General features: G+C 48.4%; 1 protein-coding gene across 6 annotated transcripts in view; it reads right to left on the reverse strand.

The window, feature by feature from the left end:
* Positions 1–27: 27 nt before the first annotated feature.
* SLC4A5 (solute carrier family 4 member 5) overlaps positions 28–20,304 on the reverse strand; it is a 105,941-nt gene continuing 85,664 nt past the window's right edge. For 3 of the 6 annotated variants that reach the window (XM_032352498.1, XM_032352503.1, XM_032352504.1), the window contains 9 exons: positions 19,574–19,687; positions 18,188–18,349; positions 17,204–17,382; positions 15,915–15,987; positions 9,380–9,448; positions 8,552–8,725; positions 6,127–6,279; positions 3,142–3,209; positions 28–1,218 (listed from right to left, as the gene is read on the reverse strand). In XM_032352498.1, coding sequence (XP_032208389.1) covers positions 1,053–1,218; positions 3,142–3,209; positions 6,127–6,279; positions 8,552–8,725; positions 9,380–9,448; positions 15,915–15,987; positions 17,204–17,382; positions 18,188–18,349; positions 19,574–19,687 — 1,158 coding nt within the window. In that variant the 3' untranslated portion in view covers positions 28–1,052. The other 3 variants (XM_032352500.1, XM_032352501.1, XM_032352499.1) reach the window with 3 other exon arrangements.

Raw genomic sequence — 20,304 nt, forward strand, 5'->3', positions numbered from 1 at the left:
CGGAGCAGAGAGCCCAATGCGGGGCTCGATCCCAGGACGCTGGGATCATGACCTGAGCCGAAGGCAGAGGCTTTAACCCACTGAGCCACCCAGGCGCCCTTAAAGTACTAATCTAATACTGCAAAGTTATAATCTAATATTTTACATTAGCACTGCCTAACATGCAGGGGTCCTGTGGATGGGAGTTTGACTTTGGGAGCAAGGTCATTGGAAACTTGGAGGAAGGACCAAGCCGAGAGTAGAAAGAAGTCTTATTCTGGTTGTGAAAAACCAGTGATACTTTAAAGGATAAAACCAGTGATAATTTAAAGGATCATTTTGTGGACATAATGTGGTTGGGAGTTTCATTTTAACAAGAACAATTTTATTTTGAAAACATTTGCCCGCTCTCATGCATTGGTTTTCCATTAGTAGACTTTGGGCACTGGCTTTTCAGTCTGGGGAAGCTCCAGTCATACTTCTGTCCTGGCCCTGGGCCTAGAGCCCATGCAGGTGGTGCAGACTTGCTGTAGGAGCTTTAAAAAGCTGCATGAGATGGGAAGATGAGATAGGGCATTTTATGTATTTCTTAGTATGTCAAGTTGCAGAACAAATTTTCCAACTTTGGTCTGTTGAAGTATGAGCATTTTAATGGTTTTTTTCAAGACCTTCTAGATACTTTAAAAATCTAAGCTTAAAAAAAAAATCGAACTGGTATTTGTTTCAATGAAAATTTACTATTGCTCCCTTTATCTTAGCTATATTTTGGGAGGCAAGAATCGTTTTCATTTCAAGAAGTGTTTTAATTTCTATCCTGGACTGCATTTTAAAATAAGGTATTATGTTTATATTGGTTGTTTTTTTATAACTACAGAAAGAAGGAGACAGCTTTGCACGTAAGTAGTAGTTTTCACCCATATATCAGTTTCCTAGCAAGTGGAATGACTCCGTCTGCTCAGCAAATAGGGAAACCGGCTCAGAGAAGTTCAAGGGCCTGACCCAGGCCTCACAGGGAAGATGCAACTGTGTCCTCCCACAGTGAAGATGAAGCCCTGTCCAGGGGCAGCTGCATCCTAGAGGGTGGTCTCGCCGTCAGTCTCTCTTCCGTATTTGTCCACGTCTGTGAGGTCACAGTCGGACTCCATCTCTATCTTCACCTGTGGCACCATGAACACTGGGCTCTGTGAATAGTTGAAAGCAGGCGAAGCTGGACAGGAAATTCTGAAGTGCAACGTGATACTGAATGAGAAAAAGAGGGAAGGGAGAGTGATTGATCCAGCGCTCAGTGTTTTCCATGCTATCCTCCAGAGCCGGGCTCTAAAGCAAGTCGTTTTGTCCTTGCTGATGAACTCTTAATGTCATGGCAAGGAGCCGCAGCCTCTGCTTGGCCTTCACTGTGCTTTGCTGAGGTAGTCTCGCCAGGAGTCTCTGCCCGGTCTTCACATGACCACCAAGGTGAACTTTTGGGATCAACCGTGTAAGAGAGAGAATTCAAGCTCCTTAGTTTGGCCAGTCAGGGCCTTTTATGTTTGCCGTCCTGGTTACTTCTAGTCTGACTGCCCGTCCAGCCCAGCAGTCCTCGCCATGTGTCTATTTTCAAATGGTATTTCAGGCATGTGCCCACTGCCTGAAATGCCCTTCTTTTGTCACTTTTCTTCTTTATTCTGTGTACCTGGCAGTCTCCTAGTTATCCTTCTTGGTCTTTCCAGATAAGGCAGATCCCTCCCTTAGACGCTGCTTTCTCTTACGTGTACTCCCTTGTTCTCGGCACATGGAGCTGTATGTCTTTGTTCGTAGGCCTGTCTCTAGGCTCCCAGGGATTAAGCATCATGCCTGGTAGACCTCAGATGCTTAATCTTTGTTCAACTAGATCATGTTGCTGAGCCTTTTCCTTCCTGAAATGGAATCCTGTTCAGTGCTCTCTGGTCCCCCCTACTTATACAGAGCTGCTAAAACACCAGTGTAGCAAACTGTACCAAGTTTGTATTGGAAATGCCCCACCCTGGTCCATGTTTTCTCTCCATGGACTGAAATTGGGGCAGTTAGAGGTTCAATGTGGTGTAGGCTACTTAAAACTAAGAAACTGGGATAGACTGCTTTTCTCCCAACACCTTTATATCTAAAACTCGGTGGCATTCATGTGATGGTGTAGGGACCCTGACCGGGGAGATAGGATGAGAAGGCAGGCAGGGATGTAACTTAGCCCTGTGACACTCCTGGGCTAGAGTGGCCTTGGGTTCACTACTTAGTGGGGTTCGTTTCGGGGTTTCTCTTCTCATCTTGGCAATGTGGTAACAGCTTTGACTTCTAACTCAGATGATCTCATACATGTTTTCTAAAATCTCTTGGATGAGTGCATCTAAATCTAGAGGTTTATCTCCCTATAGGCTTGGGATAGACTATGCCTTGCTCATGTGTGATGTAGTACAGTGATGCCCATCCAGGTTAGGGCACCATGTAGGAGCACCCTACTGTCTTCCCCAGTAACAGCTGAGGCTGACTTTCTTGCCCCTGGATTTCTCTTCCGTTTTTGAGCCCTCCTTGTTTTCAGTCATCAAGTTGTTCACTCTTTTCCTGACTTCTCATTAAGAACACTAAGGTATCACATTTGGCACAGGGAGCCCTGGAAACGGCCGGGATTTTTTTTTTTTTTTTTTTTTTAAAAGGTAGCTCTATACCCAACATGGGGGTTGAACTCACAGCTCTGAGATCAGGAGTCGCACACTCCACTTAATCTTTGATATTTAATTAGGCTTCTGACCTTTGCTAATCAACCATGCTGTTACTTTATTCCACATAGTCCTGGAGAACCTGGTGGTGTGATCTTCGGGCTCATTTATCCTGGCATTCAGTAATACATGCTTAAGTCATGTGTAGTTTTTCTCTCTTGTTTTTTCCCGTGTTTTTAATTGTACATAGTATTCTGTGATTCCTTTTCTAAAGTAGAACACCTTTGTGTACTGTAATCATGTTATGTCAGTAAGAGGACAGATTTGTTACTTGGTGCCAATAATCAGGTCCAACCCCCTCTGTCTCCCAAGATGGACAAGCAAAGGCCTTTTCCGGAGACACTGGCTAACCTGGGAAATTAGCCCCTCCGCCTCCCTGGCCACTGCTTAGTCTCTTCTCTAATACCCAAGGAGTCTACTTCATGGCCATTACCTTCGGTCGAGTTCTGAGTCACTGAAGGACGAATCAGAATGAGTAACTCCAACTGGAAGATCTTTTTCCTGGCAGGAAAATTAAAACATCAGTTGTGGAGCCGGTTTGAGGATGATACTGGAGAAGACCTTTCTCCAGTGCTTCCCTCTTGTCTTCCTCTTCTCCAATCCCCACAGCCAACACTACGCAAGAGGAAATCAGGGGCCTCATGGGTGGCTTCTGGCTCAGTTACTCCTTCCCCAGAGGGCTCTCAGCCAGGATAGGTGGGTGTGGGGCAGGGCCAGGGCAGAGTGAGAAAGGGTGATGAAAGTATACAAATGGGAAGGAGAGTTAGCAATTAAAAAAGAAGAGATACCAATGATGGAGAGAGTGATGGGAAGCCCCTCAAGGAATCCCCTGGTAGAATCTTAATCTGAGCCTTTTAGGAAAGTGGCAAGCCCTATGCTAGGAACACCAAGGTTGGGACTCAAGTGGGAACTTCCTGATTACTCCAGGGATAGGCTATGGTCTTGATAACAGGACTGTCCTCTGGTAGGGAACCAAAGCTGTGAGGGCGTAAAGGCAGCTACAGAACCCCACAGGATCTTTGTAAGCAATGTTTACAGGCAGCCTCCCTTTCAGCAGGAGGAAGGTGCTTGTTGTTCATACTGAATCACAGCCCAACCACTACTATCTTCCCTGCTAATTTATGATCCAGATGCGATGCTACCTGTTTCTCTAAAGGGAACAACTCAGCTTGGATTTGAACCCTCAATCATTTTCAACCACTGGAAAACATGGGAGGCTCAATGGGTCGTGTGGATTGATGTGGTCTGAAACAATTCAAGGAAGGGCCTGGAGGCACCAGGGGAAAGGAAGGAATGAGGGGCTTTGCCTAAATGGAAGTGAAGCTTGATCTCAGGCACCTGCAGGGTTTGACTTGGGGATTCCATTGGTTGAAGTCCGAATCCTTGGGGCCCAGTTCTCACTGAACTCTGCCTACCACAGGAGTCCTCTAGCATCTAAGACCATTAGGTCCCCATAAGTTAAAGATGAAAATTCCTTGGAGGAAGAGGTGGAGAATTAGTAAGTAGGAAGGGAGAGACACCATGTGTTTACTTACTGGCAATGCAGTGGATACCATTTTGGGGATCTGATTGGACACTTTCCATGGGAATCTTTATAACTGAGGGAGAAGGGAACTGGGGCTGGAGAGAAATAGTGGGAAAAGCTGATAAACACCACTAATACAACAGCTTTCACTTTCTTGCCAAGATGGAAAATACACGCATCCACAATGTGCCAACCACCATCCTCTCTACGTCCAGTCTAACCGGGGTGCTGCAAACACTCTGGGGCTCACTGAGGGGGTGATCATAGCCTTTTGTCCTAAACAGGACAGAACTGTTCCAGGAACATTGATCAGAAGAGTGTCAACTATCGTAGTAAGCGGTCTCTCAGGAGTGCATCTCACACAATAGCTGGTGTTGCTGTAAAGACGTGTAAAATGAATTTGTGCAAATTGAGTCCCATTTTTCCATTGAATGTATCATGCTTTTCCCCAACGCTGGAATAGTTCCTGGCACGTGGTAGCCACTCAAATATTTATTGAATGAATCAATGAAAGAGTAAGTACTTGTCTTTAAAAGGCACTTAGACTCTCAGTTTCTTTGTTCTCAATGCCTGTCCTTGAAAACCATCTAAATCATCAATGAAAAACATGAATGAATGATGGGCCTCTTCCTGCCTGGAAGAGGAAAGCAGTTAAGGACCAGGGGAGTTTGGGTCTATCACTACCATCAGAAGATGGTCTGACTGCCACCAGTCAGCAAGGATTGCCTATGAACTTGGATCTACAAAAAGCAAAAATCACTAGAAGAGTTGCAGGTGGATGCAGGGATGTGGGTTCCGGTCAGACCCAGAAGAATGGGAGCCAGGTGTGTTGCTAGATGGCATGGGCAGCTTAGCATGTTGGAAGTGATCAAAGTCAGGACAAGGGGCGCCTAGGGAGCTCACTTGGTTAAGCATCTGCCTTCAGCTCAGGTCATGATCTCAGGGTCCTGGGATCAAGCCCCACATGGGGCTCCCTGCTCAGTGGGGAGTCTGCTTCTCCCTCTAATTCTGCCCCTCTCCCTGCTCTTGCTCTCTTTCTTAAGTGAAAAAAAATTTTTTTAAATAATATATATATATATATATATATATATATATATATATATTTTAAAGTCAGGAACAATCTTCATTTAATTCCCTTTTAGACATTTAGCCATATGTCCATCTCAGGTGAACCACTTCCATTTTGGAGGATTGTTTCATTGTCTCTAATGAGCACTTGAACTAGGTGATCTTTCTGCTTTACATTTTGTGACTTACTCTTAGTTCTGGACTGGCTTCCTGTCTGTTGACTCCGAATGCTTTAGGAGTGGGATGGGGAGGAAGCATGAGAGGAAAAGATGGGGCAACCAGGTGGTCCCCAGAATCTGGGGAATGTAGCCATTCTCCTTTCAGTGAGGACATTTGTCTCTTTCCCCACCTTCTTCCCTAATACCCCAGGGGCGGGCCAAACAAACCTTGGTCCTAGTCCTTCCACCTGTCTAGGAGTCCAATCTACTAACTGGTGTCCATCAGACTCTTCCCCTCAGACCTGTTCCATTCTTTGGAGGTTAGTCCTAACCTACCCCATGATGGAGCCAGGTCTTCTGCCCTGTCCCATCAAGAACCTGAACTGCTGTTGGTAACAGCCCTGGGAGCTCACAGAATTGGGAGTGAATGGATGTGACAACCAGCCTTTCCCTGGGTTGGGGGAGGGGTTCATTCTGAGGCTATTCCCACAAGCAGACAAGCTCTCAGCACGCCACACCAACACAGGCAGAAGACTCAGCTCATCCCGACTAGGACCAGGTGATCACAGCTGGCCACCTGAGAGCCCACCCTCTTCCTGGCCTGGGCAAAAATGGAGGGAGGGTCTCTCCATCGCTTCCCTCAGCCCTGGGCTCACATCCTCCCCACCTCCTCGTCACTGTCCTCATGGGCCCCTTTCCTTCTCTTCTTTTTATCTGTCTCCTTCTTCTCCTTTTCTGGAAGGATGTTGTCAATCCAGGCCAGATCATGCTGGGAGAAGATGAGGTCCAGAAGTCTTCGAACGATGATTAGGCCCAGGATCTGTGGTGAGAGTTAAGAGAAAACCCTGAGATTAAGGCCCCAAACTCAGACATTGTTTTTTCTCCCTCAGTCAGCTATGTTTAGGGACTTCCCCTGGTATCTTTGGAGCCAACTCAGAGCTCCGACAAACCATCATTTACCACCTGCCCATCTTAGCTCCTCTCAACTGGCCTTTTCCTCAGTTGAGTGGCAAAGCCTACCATTGAGCTGGGGGATAGAGTCTGTGACAGCTGAAGTGGGGAGCCAGGCAGAGACCGAGGGCTACAGAACTACTACAGTTATTCTTTAAATCAGTGATCCTCAAACTTGAGCTTCCATCAAAACACCCGAAGGGCTTGTTAATCCATACACTGCTGGGGGACCCCCCAGAGGTCCTGAGTCAGTGGGTCTGGGGCCTGAGAATCTGCATCTCTTAACAAGTCTCCAAGGAAATGTTGGTACTTCTGGGTCAGAGATCATGCTTTGAGGCCCACTGTCCCTCTGTCCCTATTTCTGAGGGCTGCCAATCTCTGTTAATAAGTATAAAGTATGGGGTGCCTGGGTGGCTCAGTGGGTTAGGGCCTCTGCCTTCAGCTCAGGTCATGATCACAGGGTCCTGGGATCGAGCCCTGCATTGGGCTCTGCTTGGCAGGGAGCCTACTTCCTCCTCTCTCTCCTCCTGCTTCTCTGTGATCTCTGTCAAATAAATAAATAAAATCTTAAAAAAAACAAGTATAAATAAAGTACACTGAATAACATATTCTGGAATATTGGGAATTTTTACAGTAAAGTCTAGAAAGTTTGATTCTGCTCAGCATACACAAAAAGGGGAAAAATGTGTGCTTTAGGGAAGGATTAAATATTGGCCTTTTAATAATTAATTCCATGGGCCCAGGGTAACTAGTTATAAATATTGTCCCTTCACTACCAAGAACAGGCGACTTAATGAAGTCAGGAAGAAAACGAGCCAGCTGGATTTAACTCTGGTTCCTCACTGACCAGCTTCTTGGGAGCAAGCAGAGCTCGAGAGCTGGACAGTTCTGAGTCTTAAAAATCCTGGCTCTGAAAACAAATCAGTGGTTGCTAGGGAGGGGCAGGGGTAGGAAGAGGCACGGTCTGCATAGAAATGGCCTGGCAGGCGTGCCTGGGTGGCTCTGTGGGTTAAGTGTCTAACTCTTGATTTCAGCCCAGGTCGTGAGATTGAGCCCCTGGTCAGGCTCCATGCCAGGCATGGAGCCTGCTTAAGATTCTCTCTCTGCCCCTCTCCCACTTGCTCCTGTGGTCGCACATGCGCTCTTTCTCTCTCTCAAAAAAAAAAAAAAAAAAAAAATGGCACGAAGGAATTTTAGGTATGACGGAACTGTTCCGTATCATGACTGTGGTTGTGGAACCACTAATCTGTACCTTTGTCAAAGCTCAGAACCACAGAGTGAATTTGGGTCACACACACATGTTCTCTGAGCCTCAGTTCTCGTTTCTTTTTTTTTTTTAAGATTTTATTTATATATTTGACACAGAGAGAGCACAAGCAGGGGTAGAGGGAGAGGGAGAAGCAGGGTCTCTGCTGAGCAGGGAGCCCGATGTGGGGCTCGATTCCAGGACCCTGGGATCATGACCTGAGCCAAAGGCAGTGGCTTAACTGATTGAACCATGCAGGTGCCCTAGAGCCTCAGTTTTCTCACCTGTAAAATGGGGTTAACAGTAGTATTTTAAGGCTGCTGTGGACTAAATGAAACAAGGCTCCACACATGCTAATTCTGACTATAATTTCCTTTCCTTTTCCCTTGTTACTGCTAAATCCCATGAGGGCCTTACTGGGGAGGATCCATTTCCCATGCCCTGGAGTGGTCCTTCTCAACCTTGACTGCACATTTATGCTCACCTGCAGAGTTAACTACAGACACCAATGCTTGGGTTTCCCCAAGAGATACCAATTTAATTGATCTGGGGTGAGTCCTGGGCACACAATTTTAAAAAGCTGCCAAGTGAGTCTGATGGTCAGCCAGGGTTAAGAATCCCATGTGGGCACATTTAGGATCCCACCTCTGTGTTCTCACTCCCAGCGCCAGTCCAGCCCTGCAGGCTTTCCCCACGCATTAGCCCCCAGGCTCCCACACCGTCCCCCTGTTCCCCCCTCTCTATCTGGCCTGGACTCATGACCCAAATCTCTTGTTCTGTGCTTGCCTCTGTGACCCGGAGAGCGTCAAGCCATCTGCACCAGCAGATGGCCCGGCTGGGGACGCCTGCCCAGGCCCAGTCATCACCGTGGGCTGGGGAGGCCGTGCCACCTTACCATGACCGGGAAGATGATGGCGGCCACCGTGGACTTGAGGATCCAGAGCACCGCCAGGCAGAGGATCTGCACCAGCGTGAAGAGGTGGATCCGGCGCAGGGGCACGTGCCGCAGGAAGGCGTGGTCTGGCTGGTGCTTGGCCGGCATGAGGAAGAGCTTGCAGCGTTCCCAGAACTAGCGGAGAGCGCTAGGCTCAGCCAGCAGTGGGGACCCTGGGTGGGAGGTGGCCCTGCTGGGGGTTGGGACCAGGGAAGGCGGAAGGTGGTGGGGTCTCATAGGAGGTAGCCCCTTGTCTGGACTAAGAATGCCCAGGATGGGGGCTGCAGGTCTAGGAGGACACTTTGGGAGCCCTTCGGGGAGGAGGTCTGGGCCCTGCCTGTGAGTAGGGCCCTGCAGCTGGCCGCACAGCCACACGTGAACCCTGCCCCCAAAATGCAACTAACTGCAACACGAAGATAGCCAAGACATCTGGTACACCCTGCTAAGTAAAGAACAACAAAACGTTTTCTTCTGCTTAGAGAAGAAGAGAGTTGTAGTGAAATGCTCATTGGACTCCGCCCCATCAGGGTGGGAATCCTGAGCCTGTTTCCTCATCTGTAAATAGGTTTCACAGCACCTATTTACACAGAGTTTATTACAGAACACCTATGAAGGGCCTGCTGTAGTGAGTTGACTTGGCACAAAGTACATGGTAGTATCTTTATCACCGTTATTTCTCCACTGAAGAGGGAAAGCGAGCACTTGGGGTTTCGGGAATATGGCAGCTGACATGGAGAGCTGACTCGGGTCAGAGTAGCCTGGGGCTGGGTGGGGTGGTAAGAACCTTACCTGGATGCCGTTGAGGGAGGCCACGCCCATGTAGAGGAAGACTCCGTACAGCACTGGCAAGGGAATGTACTGAAACGGGAGAGAAGCAGAGCTTTGGATTGGGCCTCTGCTCCTGCCCAGGCTGTTGGCCTCCCTGTTCTGTATGACGGCATCTGCCAGGTCACAGAGGGGGCCTGGCCTGCCTTGCCTTTCCCCAAGCCGGGTAGGAGCTAGTGTTTAGGGGAACTGAGCCTCTGACAGCAGATCTGGAGCCTGTGTGGGTGGGGAGGGCTGCCCTGCCCCCTTTTCCCTGTGCAGTGGCTCCCTCAGCCCGACCACCCTGTTGCCCTGCTCCTGTCCCTGCCAAGGCCCTGGGGCTTGACTGAAGACACACCTTCTGGAACACGGGAAAGCTCCACAGAAAGCCCTCTGCTGATTCTTGTCAGATTCTCTCCCCTTCCAGCCCCAGCTGAGGACCCCCCACAAAGCAGGACTGCTCTGGGGACCTTTATGGACCTGACCTCCATCAGCAGAGAGTATGTGCAGATTAACAAAAATTATACACCCTACATAATCGGATTAGAAAGCAAAACAGATGTGTATAGGCAAACCAACCACCTCTAATTGCCAACTAACTGCTAATGGCTTGGTGGGCATCCTTCTTTTCTGATCATGCTCACAGGCAGTTTGTTAGCTTTTTTAAAAAATAGAACCATATCACTCATACGTTCTATGATCATCACTGTGACTCTTTAGGAGCCTTTTGAGGCATTTCTCCACTGTCTCTCTAAGCTGTGTTTCTGCTTCTTTCAACCACCTCCCCCCAACTTTTTTTCTTCTTTTTTTGGAGAGAGTGTGTGTGTAAGATATCTGCAGAGGGAGAGGGAGAAAGAGAATCTTAAGCAGACTCCATACTATGCCCAGCATGGAGCCTAATGTGGGGCTTGATCTCACAACCCTGAGATCATGACCTGTGCTGAAATCAAGAATTGGGCGCTCAGCCAACTGATCCAGCACCTCCTCGTCCTTCCCTTTTTCTGCCTCTTTGACATGTGCCGCTGTGAACAAGGGTCTGCTTTGATTCCAGGGTGGTCATATTGGAACATGTAGGCAAATACAGTCTTGTGCTCAACTTTTATTTATTTATTTGTTTATTTGTTTGTTTTTAATATTTTATTTATTATTTGATAGAGAGAGACATAGAGAGATAAGGAAGACAAGCTGGGGGAGTGGGAGAGAGAGAGCCAGGCTCTCCACTGAGCAGAGAGCCCAATGTGGGGCTCCATCCCAGGACCCTGGGATTGTGACCTGAGCTGAAGGCAGATGCTTAACGACTGAGCCACCCAGGTATCCCTGTGCTCAACTTTTAGATGCCACTTAGGATGTCCATAAATCCTACCAAATAAGTAACCTCTTTTATCATAAGTTAGACTGGCCTCATTTTTTTTTTAACAGAAACCATGATTTGGACCCATATGCTATAAACCTCAATTATTTTTTTTTAACAGAAACCATGATTTGGACCCATATGCTATAAACCTCAATCCAAGACATCTGATCTTAAAGAAGGGAAATATGGCCACTGCATCATTCCATTTATACATGGCTTACGAGATTTTTTTACTAATTATGAAACAAAGTAAAAATTACCATGAGCAACACAGTCCTAATCATTCTCAAAGTGTGGGAGCAATTGAGAGAGAAATAAAATCTTACAAATTTCAGATGGCTTAAAACTTCCCTTTGGGTGGGAATGTAAGTGGGAGGTTCCTCAAAAAGTTGAAAATAGAGCTACCCTACAATGCAGCAATTGCACTACTGGGTATTTACCCTAAAGATACAGATGTGGTGATCCGAAGGGGCATGTGCACCCCAATGTTTATAGCAGCAATGTCCACAAACAGCCAACCTATGAAAAGAACCTAGATGTCCATCAACAGATGAATGGATAAAGAAGAGGTGGTATATATATACAATGGAATACTATGCAGCCATCAAAAGAAATGAAATCTTGCCATTTGCGATGATGTGGATGGAACTAGAGGGTATGACGCTTAGCGAAATAAGTCAATCATATGATCTCCCTGATATGAGGAAGTGGAGATGCAACGTGGGGGTTTTGGGGTATAGGAGAAGAATAAATGAAACAAGATGGGATGGGGAGGGAGACAAACCATAAGAGACTCTTAATGTCGCAAAACAAACTGAGGGTGGCTGTGGGGAGGGGGGTAGGGAGAGGGTGGTGGGGTTATGGACATTGGAGAGGGTATGAGCTATGGAGTGATGTGAAGTGTGTAAACCTGGCAATTCACAGACCTGTACCTCTGGGGCTAATAATACATAAAATGTTTTTAAAAAAATTTTAAAAATTATTTTAATAAAAACAAACTTCCCTTTGGACCTGATGAGGAGAACTGCACTAAGTCATAGAGAATTTGCAGTTACCAGTGCCTGATCAAAAAGTCATGCATTAACCCTAGGAAATTATCTCCAGTCTTGTCATTTGCAGGTTTAAGCAGTGTTCTCAGCAAACCCCAAAGGTCCATGATATCACACTGAGAAGTGGTGGGGCTGTGATCTAGAATTGGAGATTAATCCATACAAATCTTCCTTGGATCCCCCAGAAAGCCCTTTTCAAACAGTAATGAAAGAGAAAATAGAAAAAAGGTGCCTTGAATGTTAGATATCTACTCTCTGTTGGAGGAGTTGACAACGATCACAGTTCCACAAGTGTAAGGACACTTCCCATATGACTTGAAGCTGAGACCATGAGAACAACTCATGGGGCTCAAAGAGGGGGCTTTTCATATGGCCGGGGGTTCCCTGGAGGCAGAATGCAGAAATCCAAAGTCCTGAAGAACAGTGGAAAGGTGGGAGCAAAACATGAAGCAAAACAGGACAACCCTTCAGGGCTTGAGAAGGACCAGGGGTTTGCAGAACTGAGTGGATAAGATGTTCATGCTGCCCATCAGATACTCGACCACCTCATCCTCCAACATCATCACTTGGCGAGATAACCAAAGATTTGCAAATTGGTGATGACAGGGCTGAATATTATCACTGATCCTCAAGCAGTAAAAATTGCAGTGTCTAAATCAGGACAACCATCCACTGAGAGAGACTTCATCCCTTACTGCTCCAAGTGTGGCCTTTGGGCTGGCATCATTGGCATTGACCACGAGCTTGTTAAAAATGCAGAATTTTGGGGGCACCTGGGTGGCTCAGTGGGTTAAGCCGCAGCCTTCAGCTCAGGTCATGATCTCAAGGTCCTGGAATCGAGCTCTGCATCAGGCTTTCTGCTCAGCAGGGAGCCTGCTTCCTCCTCTCTCTCTGCCTGCCTCTCTACCTGCTTGTGATCTCTCTCTGTCAAATAAATAAATAAAATCTTTTAAAAAATGCAGAATTTTGGTTCTACCCATACTTACTGAATCAGTATCTTTTTTTAAGTTTTAATTCTAATTTCAGAATAGTTAATATACAGTGTTATATTAGTATCTTTCTTTAACAAGATTCCCAGGTAATTTTTTTCATATACACACACACGCATGCACACACACACATACACACACACACATATTCACATATATGCAGATAAATAAATTTTTCATATATTTTTTCATATATATATGAAATACATATGTATATATATGTATATCTTTTTTTTTTTTTGACTGCCCAATGTTGGGCTTGAACTTGTGACCCTAGATCAAGACCCGAGCTGAGATCAAGAGTCAGATACTTAACCGATTGAACCAACCAGGCGTCCCTCCAAGGTGATTTTTATACACTTTAAAATTTGAGAAGTGCTAGAGCAGAATTCGACTGGAGGAACTGGTACAAAGGTATAGTTAAGAACTGATTTAGAAATCTTGATAAAAACAGAAACACTAATAACTAGGATCCAATTTGTACCCTCTAAAATTTGTGGCACCAAAGAGCTCTCTCCCTTGTTGGCTATATAAGCAAGAATTAAAGGTCCAAGGGTGCCTGAGTGGCTCAGTTGGTTAAGTGCCCAATTCTTGATTCGGCTCAGGTCATGATGTTAAGGTCCTGGGATTGAGCCCCACGATGGGCTTCATGCTCAGCAGGGAGTCTACTTGAGGATTCTCTCTCTCTGTCTCTCCCCCACCCTGCTCTCTCTCTCTCTCTCTCTCTCTCTCAAATAAATAAATAAATAAAGCTTAAAGAAATTAAAGTTCTTCAATTAATGTCTTAGGTAGACAGCTCTCCAGTGTATGTTCTCTGAATCTGGTATGTACTCAGCTATGCCTAATTTGACAGACATGGGCAAATGATACAGTTGCAACAAGGAAAATAAGCTTTATGGATAATTTTTTTAAAAGATTTTTTAATTTATTTGAGAGAGAGCACAAGTGAAGGGGGAGGCAAAGGGAGAAGGAGAAGCAGATTCCCACTGAGCAGGGGAGGGGCTTTGATCCAAGAATCCTGGGATCATGACCTGAGCCAGAGGTAGATGCATAGCCAACTGAATCACCCAGGCATCCTGGAAGATTTTTCTTATTGGAAATAAATGCTGGGATTAAATATAGGACCTCAGATCTGGGTTAAGTTATATTTTTCTTGAACTGGCTATACAAAATATCTTTCCTTTAGCCTAAAATTAGCCTTACTACTTTGAGCAGTAAGGGATGAAATTTCTCTCTCAGTGGATGGTTGTCCTGACTTAGACACACTGATTTTTACTGCTACGAGATCAGTGGCAATCTTCAGCCCTGTCATCACCAATGTGCAGATCTTTGGTTATCTCACCAAATTAGTACAAGTGTCAAAATTAGTACTAGCATCAGCTAGTGATAATGCCTTAATCACTTAACAATTTTGAAACCCAATCTTTTTTCTGTTGCTCTTGTTAGAAATGGTTTTATTTTGCTTGGTTAAGATGGAAGACATTTGGATAGTTGTCAGGTTGTGATGGGAAATGTCTGCCTCAAGGACACTTGAGCTCTCATTCCCAGAAGCAGTTTTGGGTGGAATCAGTCTCTGAAGAAGTGGGTACAAAGTTGCTGACTTCCTCTGAAAGCCTAACTTTATAAGAAGATATAAAAATATAAATAAACAGGGATGCCTGAGTGGTTCAGTGGGTTAAGCCTCTGCCTTCAGTTTGGGTCATGGTCTCAGGATACTGGGATCGAGTCCCGCATTGGGTTCCCTGCTTAGTGGGGAGCCTGCTTCCTCCTCTCTCTCTGCCAGCTGCTCTGCCTATTTGTGATCTCTGTCAAATAAATAAATAAAATCTTTAAAAATATATATAAATAAACAAAAAAATGAAAACATATGTATCCTATATACCTTAATACATTCAAATGAGAAATCCTAAATCAACAAAAATCTAGATAGGTCTTCTCTGTTATAAAATTTATCAAATAGATTAATTGGTGGTGAGTAAAATGATATTATATTTTTTCTACTCTTATTATAAAAGAACACGGGTAGAATTTTTTTGAGGGGGGGATAGGATTTTTCAAATCATTTTGTCATTGAATGCAAAGACAATATCAGAGTCCCTGAAGCCATGCAGACTCACGTAAAGTTTTCCATGATGGCCAGAGTAATAATTAACATTTCCCCATATCTGGCTTCAGAAGAGACCAAAGCTAGCAACTCTTTGATCAGAAACCTCTAGCCTCCAGAACTGTAAGAAAATAAGTGTTGTGTAGGCGCCCTGGTCTGCGGTATTGTGTTATGGCAGCAAATGAACACAGCAGGTGAGTGGCTGAACTGGAGAGACGGAGAAACCTAAGCAGAGTGTTCGCGGATGCCCACACTGGGTGTACTCTCGTCTGACTTCATCTCTTCCAGTTGGACTGGGAGGATGTGACCAAAAGGAGTTTCAAACTGTGGGGGTGGGGGGAATCAGTTATGTGTCCAGGACATGGAGGACAGAGCAGCAGAGAACAGAGCACAGGAAAATCTATAGAAGCCTTCCCCTTGTAAGTCTGACACTTCAGAAAAAGGGTGAGCAAGGAGGGGTCTAGTGAGCCATAAAACCCAATGTAGAGACACAACCGGCAGGAGGCTCCTGATCTAAGCAAGGATAGAACTTGGCCAAGGACACCTTGGGGGGCTCAGTCGGTTAAGCGTCTGCCTTCTGCTCAGGTCATGATCCCAGAGTTGTGGGATCGAGTCCTGCATGGGGCTCCTTGCTCAGCGGGGAGCCTGCTTCTCCCTCTGCTGGCAGGTCTCCCTGCTTGTGTGTGCATGTACTTTCCCTCTCTCTCTCTCTCTGACAAATGAATAAATAAAATCTTAAAACCAAACAAAACCAAACCAAACCAGGATGGGACTCGGCCAAACTTTCTGAAGGAGGAGCATCCCCAGAAAAGGGAGGATAGACCCTGGGAGGAGTGGAAAAGAGCAGTGAGGACTGTCTAGTGCTGATAAGTGATGTAATGTTCCAGAAAACAAGGATGGTGATGAAACATCTCTTTGGGTCTTGCCTCTTGAAGGTACATGTGGAAACCCTCTCCCCACCTCTGAGGCATCGGCCAGTGTTTCTTAGGGGGACAGGGCCCTGGTGGAGGGTGCAGAGCCTCACCTTCAGGATGGGAGCCAGGAAGACAGAGATGCCCGTCAGGATGAAGACGATGGTGCCAGTCACTCTTTGCTCCCTGGCAGACAAGGACACATGGTCAGGGGGTACTAGGAGAGGCTCCCTGCCCATTCTAGCCTCTGACCCTGTGTGTGCACCTAATGGCTGTGTCCACGCCCTGGCCTCTGCCCTGTTCCCCATTCCAGGGAGCACATCCGCTGCCTGAGGCCCAGCTGACCGTCACACAGGAGGAGAAGGAATCCTGACTGAGGCAGCTAGAGGGGCATCTGAGAGGGTGTCCAGGGCAGTGACTAACAGCAGAGGCGCTGGAGCCAGACTGATCTCAAGCTGGGTTGCGTGGCATCAGGCGAGGCCCTAAATGTCTTCAGCCTTGGTAGAAGCAAGAGAGTGAGTGGTAGCTGCCTAGGGAATTGTGAGGCTGAAATGGGAATGTGCACTGCTTATGAGCCCTGCCCTTCGAGGCAGGAAGACCCTTGTCTGTGGGGGGTGACTAACAGGACTCGAAGGGAGGGGGCCCGGCTGCTGGCAGAGCAGGCATGAGGGGTGGGAGTGCCCAGGCCCAGGCAACGATCCAGGTGGGAACTGGGGGCTTGGGGCCAGACTGCTCAGGCCCAGTCCTCTGGGTTCAGGAGTCCAGGAGGGGACCCTGTCTTGGCCAGAGAAGGCACCCCCAGGGCAAGCTGGGTAGCCCAGGTATCCTGAGGCAGTGAGGAGACGCTCTCTGGACAGTCAGAGTCTGGTGTGGGCTCACCCCGGAGGCCCTAAGAGATGGAAGATATGCGTGGCCCCTGGGAACAGGCAAGGGAGTGGAAGGGGCATGAGAGGAGACTGAGGAGGGCCTGGAGGTGATGGGTCCTGGGCCGCCGTCTAGGGAGTGGGGGTGTCCTGGGAAGACTGTCTGGAAGCATGGAGACTGGGGAGGACCTGCACCCACAGGAGGGGTTGGGGGGCGTTGGGGGTGGGGGGTCTTGAGGAAGAGGAGACAAAAGGATGGGTCAGAGGGCTGTGGGGACACTGAGTAGCCCCTGAAGGTGAGAGGTCATGTGCACGCAGGCCGTGGTGGTGCACTGCTTGCATTCCACCACTGAAAAAGCACCACTTAGAACTGAATTTGTGTCTCCCTCCCTCTCCCTTAGGAATATCACTCCTTTCCTCACTGTTCCCGGGCTGCAGAACAGGGAGCCCAGATAACTTGATGGTAAGAAAACCTGCTTCCCTTCTCCCAACCTAAACACCCTGGCTCAGGTGGTCCCCAGTCACGGCTCCCCACCTACCTGACTCCCAGGAACTGGGGCTGCTCCCCAGGGGCACTGGTCTCTGTCTCCATCTTGAGGCTGTCAATGTGGGCGATGGAGATGACAGTGGCTGCCACATACCAGGGGAGCCCCATGAAGGAGCACAGGGCCATGAGGACGCCCACCCAGAACAGGTCCAGATGGTAGCCGGCAGCCTTCTGCATGGGGTAGAGGGAGAAGAGAAGCTATCCAGAGAGTCTGCACCAGACCGCCTGTTGGTCTGAGGGGGAGGGAGATCCAAATCTCCCCCAGAGCAGCCATTTTGTGGAACCAGGTTCAAAGGCTCCCCTTGGCCTTCATTAGGGACTCTTAGGCTGTCACTAGCCCGAGGTGCTCAGGCATCACCAACCCCATGATTTGCTGAGCTAGGGAAGGGACACAGGAAAGGGAGGAGAGGGTTATTTAGGCTTGTAGAGAGCCCCTGGGCTTGAGTCCTTGGGAAGCAGGGCTCCTACCAGTGGCCACAATCTCTCTGCAATTCTTGAACAAGGGGTCTTGGCCGGGCAGGCTCTAGACCAAGCTCAGAGTAGTCTGCATTGGGATGGGGACAGGGTAGTCCAAATCTCCTCAAACCCAGAGGAAGGGACCAGAAGGGCTAAGGACTTTCCTCAGCCTCATGGTTCTGGGTCAAAATCCCAGATCTACTTGGACTCCCAAGTGCCTGGTCAGGAGGCACAGAGCTGGAAGGTCATTTTGGAAGAAGCAAGGAGCCTGTGCCTGGGGGCCCACCCTAGGTTTCGTCCTGGTCCTTGGATAATTACTCTGGTCCTGGCAGCCTTACCTGCATCTGGAGGTCACATCCCCCTCCCCCCGCCCACACACACACCAGAACCCCAGACCTCTGACCTCACATCTCGCTTTATAAATGGCCCACATTTTGACAGAAGCACATCTCCCTTCTTTGTTCCTTCTGACTTTGCGGGAAGAAAGAGGTTGTGCTCCTCCTCCCAGCAGCCGCCTTACCCTCAGCTTATTCTCCTTCCGGTTGACTATGACGGCGGTGATCTGCTGGTCCATGAAGATCAGGATGGTCACCAGCAGGGCGGGCAGGACGCTCGCCAGGTACACCCACCATGGGTTCTTCCCAAAGGGGGCCACGAACCAGCCTCGGTCAGGCCGCGTGGGCTGAACGGAGCAAATGGAAACAGCCCTTTCCTCTCTCCCTTGTCCCAGTGCACTTGCTGCCTGGGGCCCCACTCCCCCACGTGGAGTGCTTCTTGAGTACAATCTTTTCCCTTCAAGATGTTGGGTACCTGCAACTGTAAACGGACCACAGACGCAGACAGACTTGGGAAGGGATGGCGTTTGCTGCACTAGGAGCACTGGGGGCAGCTCCCTGGGCTGGTGGGGAATGGGGAGGTGAGAGCCCGGGCTGCAGGGAGGGAGTGTGCAGTCACTAACTGCGAGGTAACAAGAAACAGGAATGAGGCCCAACAGGCAAGAATCAGGAATTTGATGGGCGCAGTGCTAGACCCTTCTGCCTCTCCTCTGAGTCACCTCTTTGGGGAGCTTTATAGGATGCTCTGTAGAACATTAATTCAGACTTGCACATTAGGACAAAAGATTATCTGTGCAGGAGCTGGGCTGAAATCTATCTTTGGTTTCATTTAAGAGCAAGAGGTACTTTTTGTGTTTAAGCTCCTTAGGAGAACCCTGAAGGAGTCATGAGGGGGTCAAGCCCTCAAAGGCAGGGAGAGTGAATTCTAGAACCTGCACCCCTACGCCCAGGGTAGGTGGCTGGTGCTCCTAGGGAGGGAGCTGAGCCTGAGCTTCCCTCTGAGCAAACTGCACCAGCACCAACGGGGTGATTCTCCAACTTGGTGGGCCCTTTCCAGGAGGGGGGTGGAGCCTATTAAAATGCAGAACTCTGGGGCTCCATCCCCAGACCTTCTGATTCCACAGTTCTGGGGTGGGGCTGAGCAGATGGCTTTCCTAGCAAGTTCTCAGGTGATGGTGTGATGTTAGTCTGGGGACCACATTTTGAGAATCAGTGTTCTAAGGGATCATTTTCAACAGACCCCCGGTGACCCCACTTAAAGACAGCTGGAGCCTGGGAATCAGAGCCCCATAAGTGGAAATCAGGGGACTGCTGCTGGGCTGGAGCAGGGGTTTCAGCACCTCCCCATGCCATGACTCCACAGCAGGATTTCACTGTGAATATGCCCCCAACCTCCCCTGGCAGGGAACCTCCCGCTGGGAGGCTTTGTGGAGGAAGGGCCGAGCATACCCAGAGAAACCCCCAGGTTGCTTGGCTGAGAGTCTATGGAAGTTTGACCAGTCTAGAGGGGAAAGGAACTGCAGCTGGTGGGCAGGCGGGGCTAACGCCCAGAGCAGGGGCCAGGGGCAAACCTTGATGACGCTGGGCACGTGCAGCTTGGGGGTCGCCAGGCCGAAGCAGGCATCAATTCCACAGAACAGCAGGATGGAGAAGATAATGGAAAAGTCAGCTACCAGGGCCCGGACCTGCAGGAGGGAGATGTGTAGGTAAGGGAAACCCCTGCCCTCCTCCCCAAGGGCTCAGTCCTTCCCTGCCAGCATGAGGAGCACGGGTAAGAACTTGGGCTTCGGTGTCAGCAGACTGAGGCTCGAATCCTAGCTCTGCCCTTGCCAGCTGTGTGACATTGGGGAAGCACGATATCTCTTGGCGCCTCAGTTTCTGCATCTGTGAAATGGACATAATGATAGCACCTCTTCCATAGACATAAGTGAACAACTATAACACACTCAGAGGGCTTGGCATAGGTGAGCGAATGTGGGAACGGTTATTAGTCATGTGGCATGGCGCCACTGCTGAAAACATTTTCTGGTGTGACAGACTGAACTCAGTCCCCCATAAAGGGTGGTGACAGCAAGGCTGAACTTAGATCTAAAGGAAGTCCCATCTCCTGGAAATGTATGGCAGAGGGCTGCACTGCCACCTGGGCTAGGAGGGAGGTCCTCGATTCTGCTGGGGTCCCCTGTTTGCTCTCGGACCTTCTGTTCACTAGAAGTCCTTCACCTCTTGCCCCTGTGTCTCAGGATGCCCATGCTAGGCCAGGTTCGTGACCTCACCCCCCCTGCCCTCTGACCAACGTCCACAC

This window comes from Mustela erminea, chromosome 7 (genome assembly GCF_009829155.1).
Source record: "Mustela erminea isolate mMusErm1 chromosome 7, mMusErm1.Pri, whole genome shotgun sequence".
Lineage (NCBI taxonomy): Eukaryota > Metazoa > Chordata > Mammalia > Carnivora > Mustelidae > Mustela > Mustela erminea.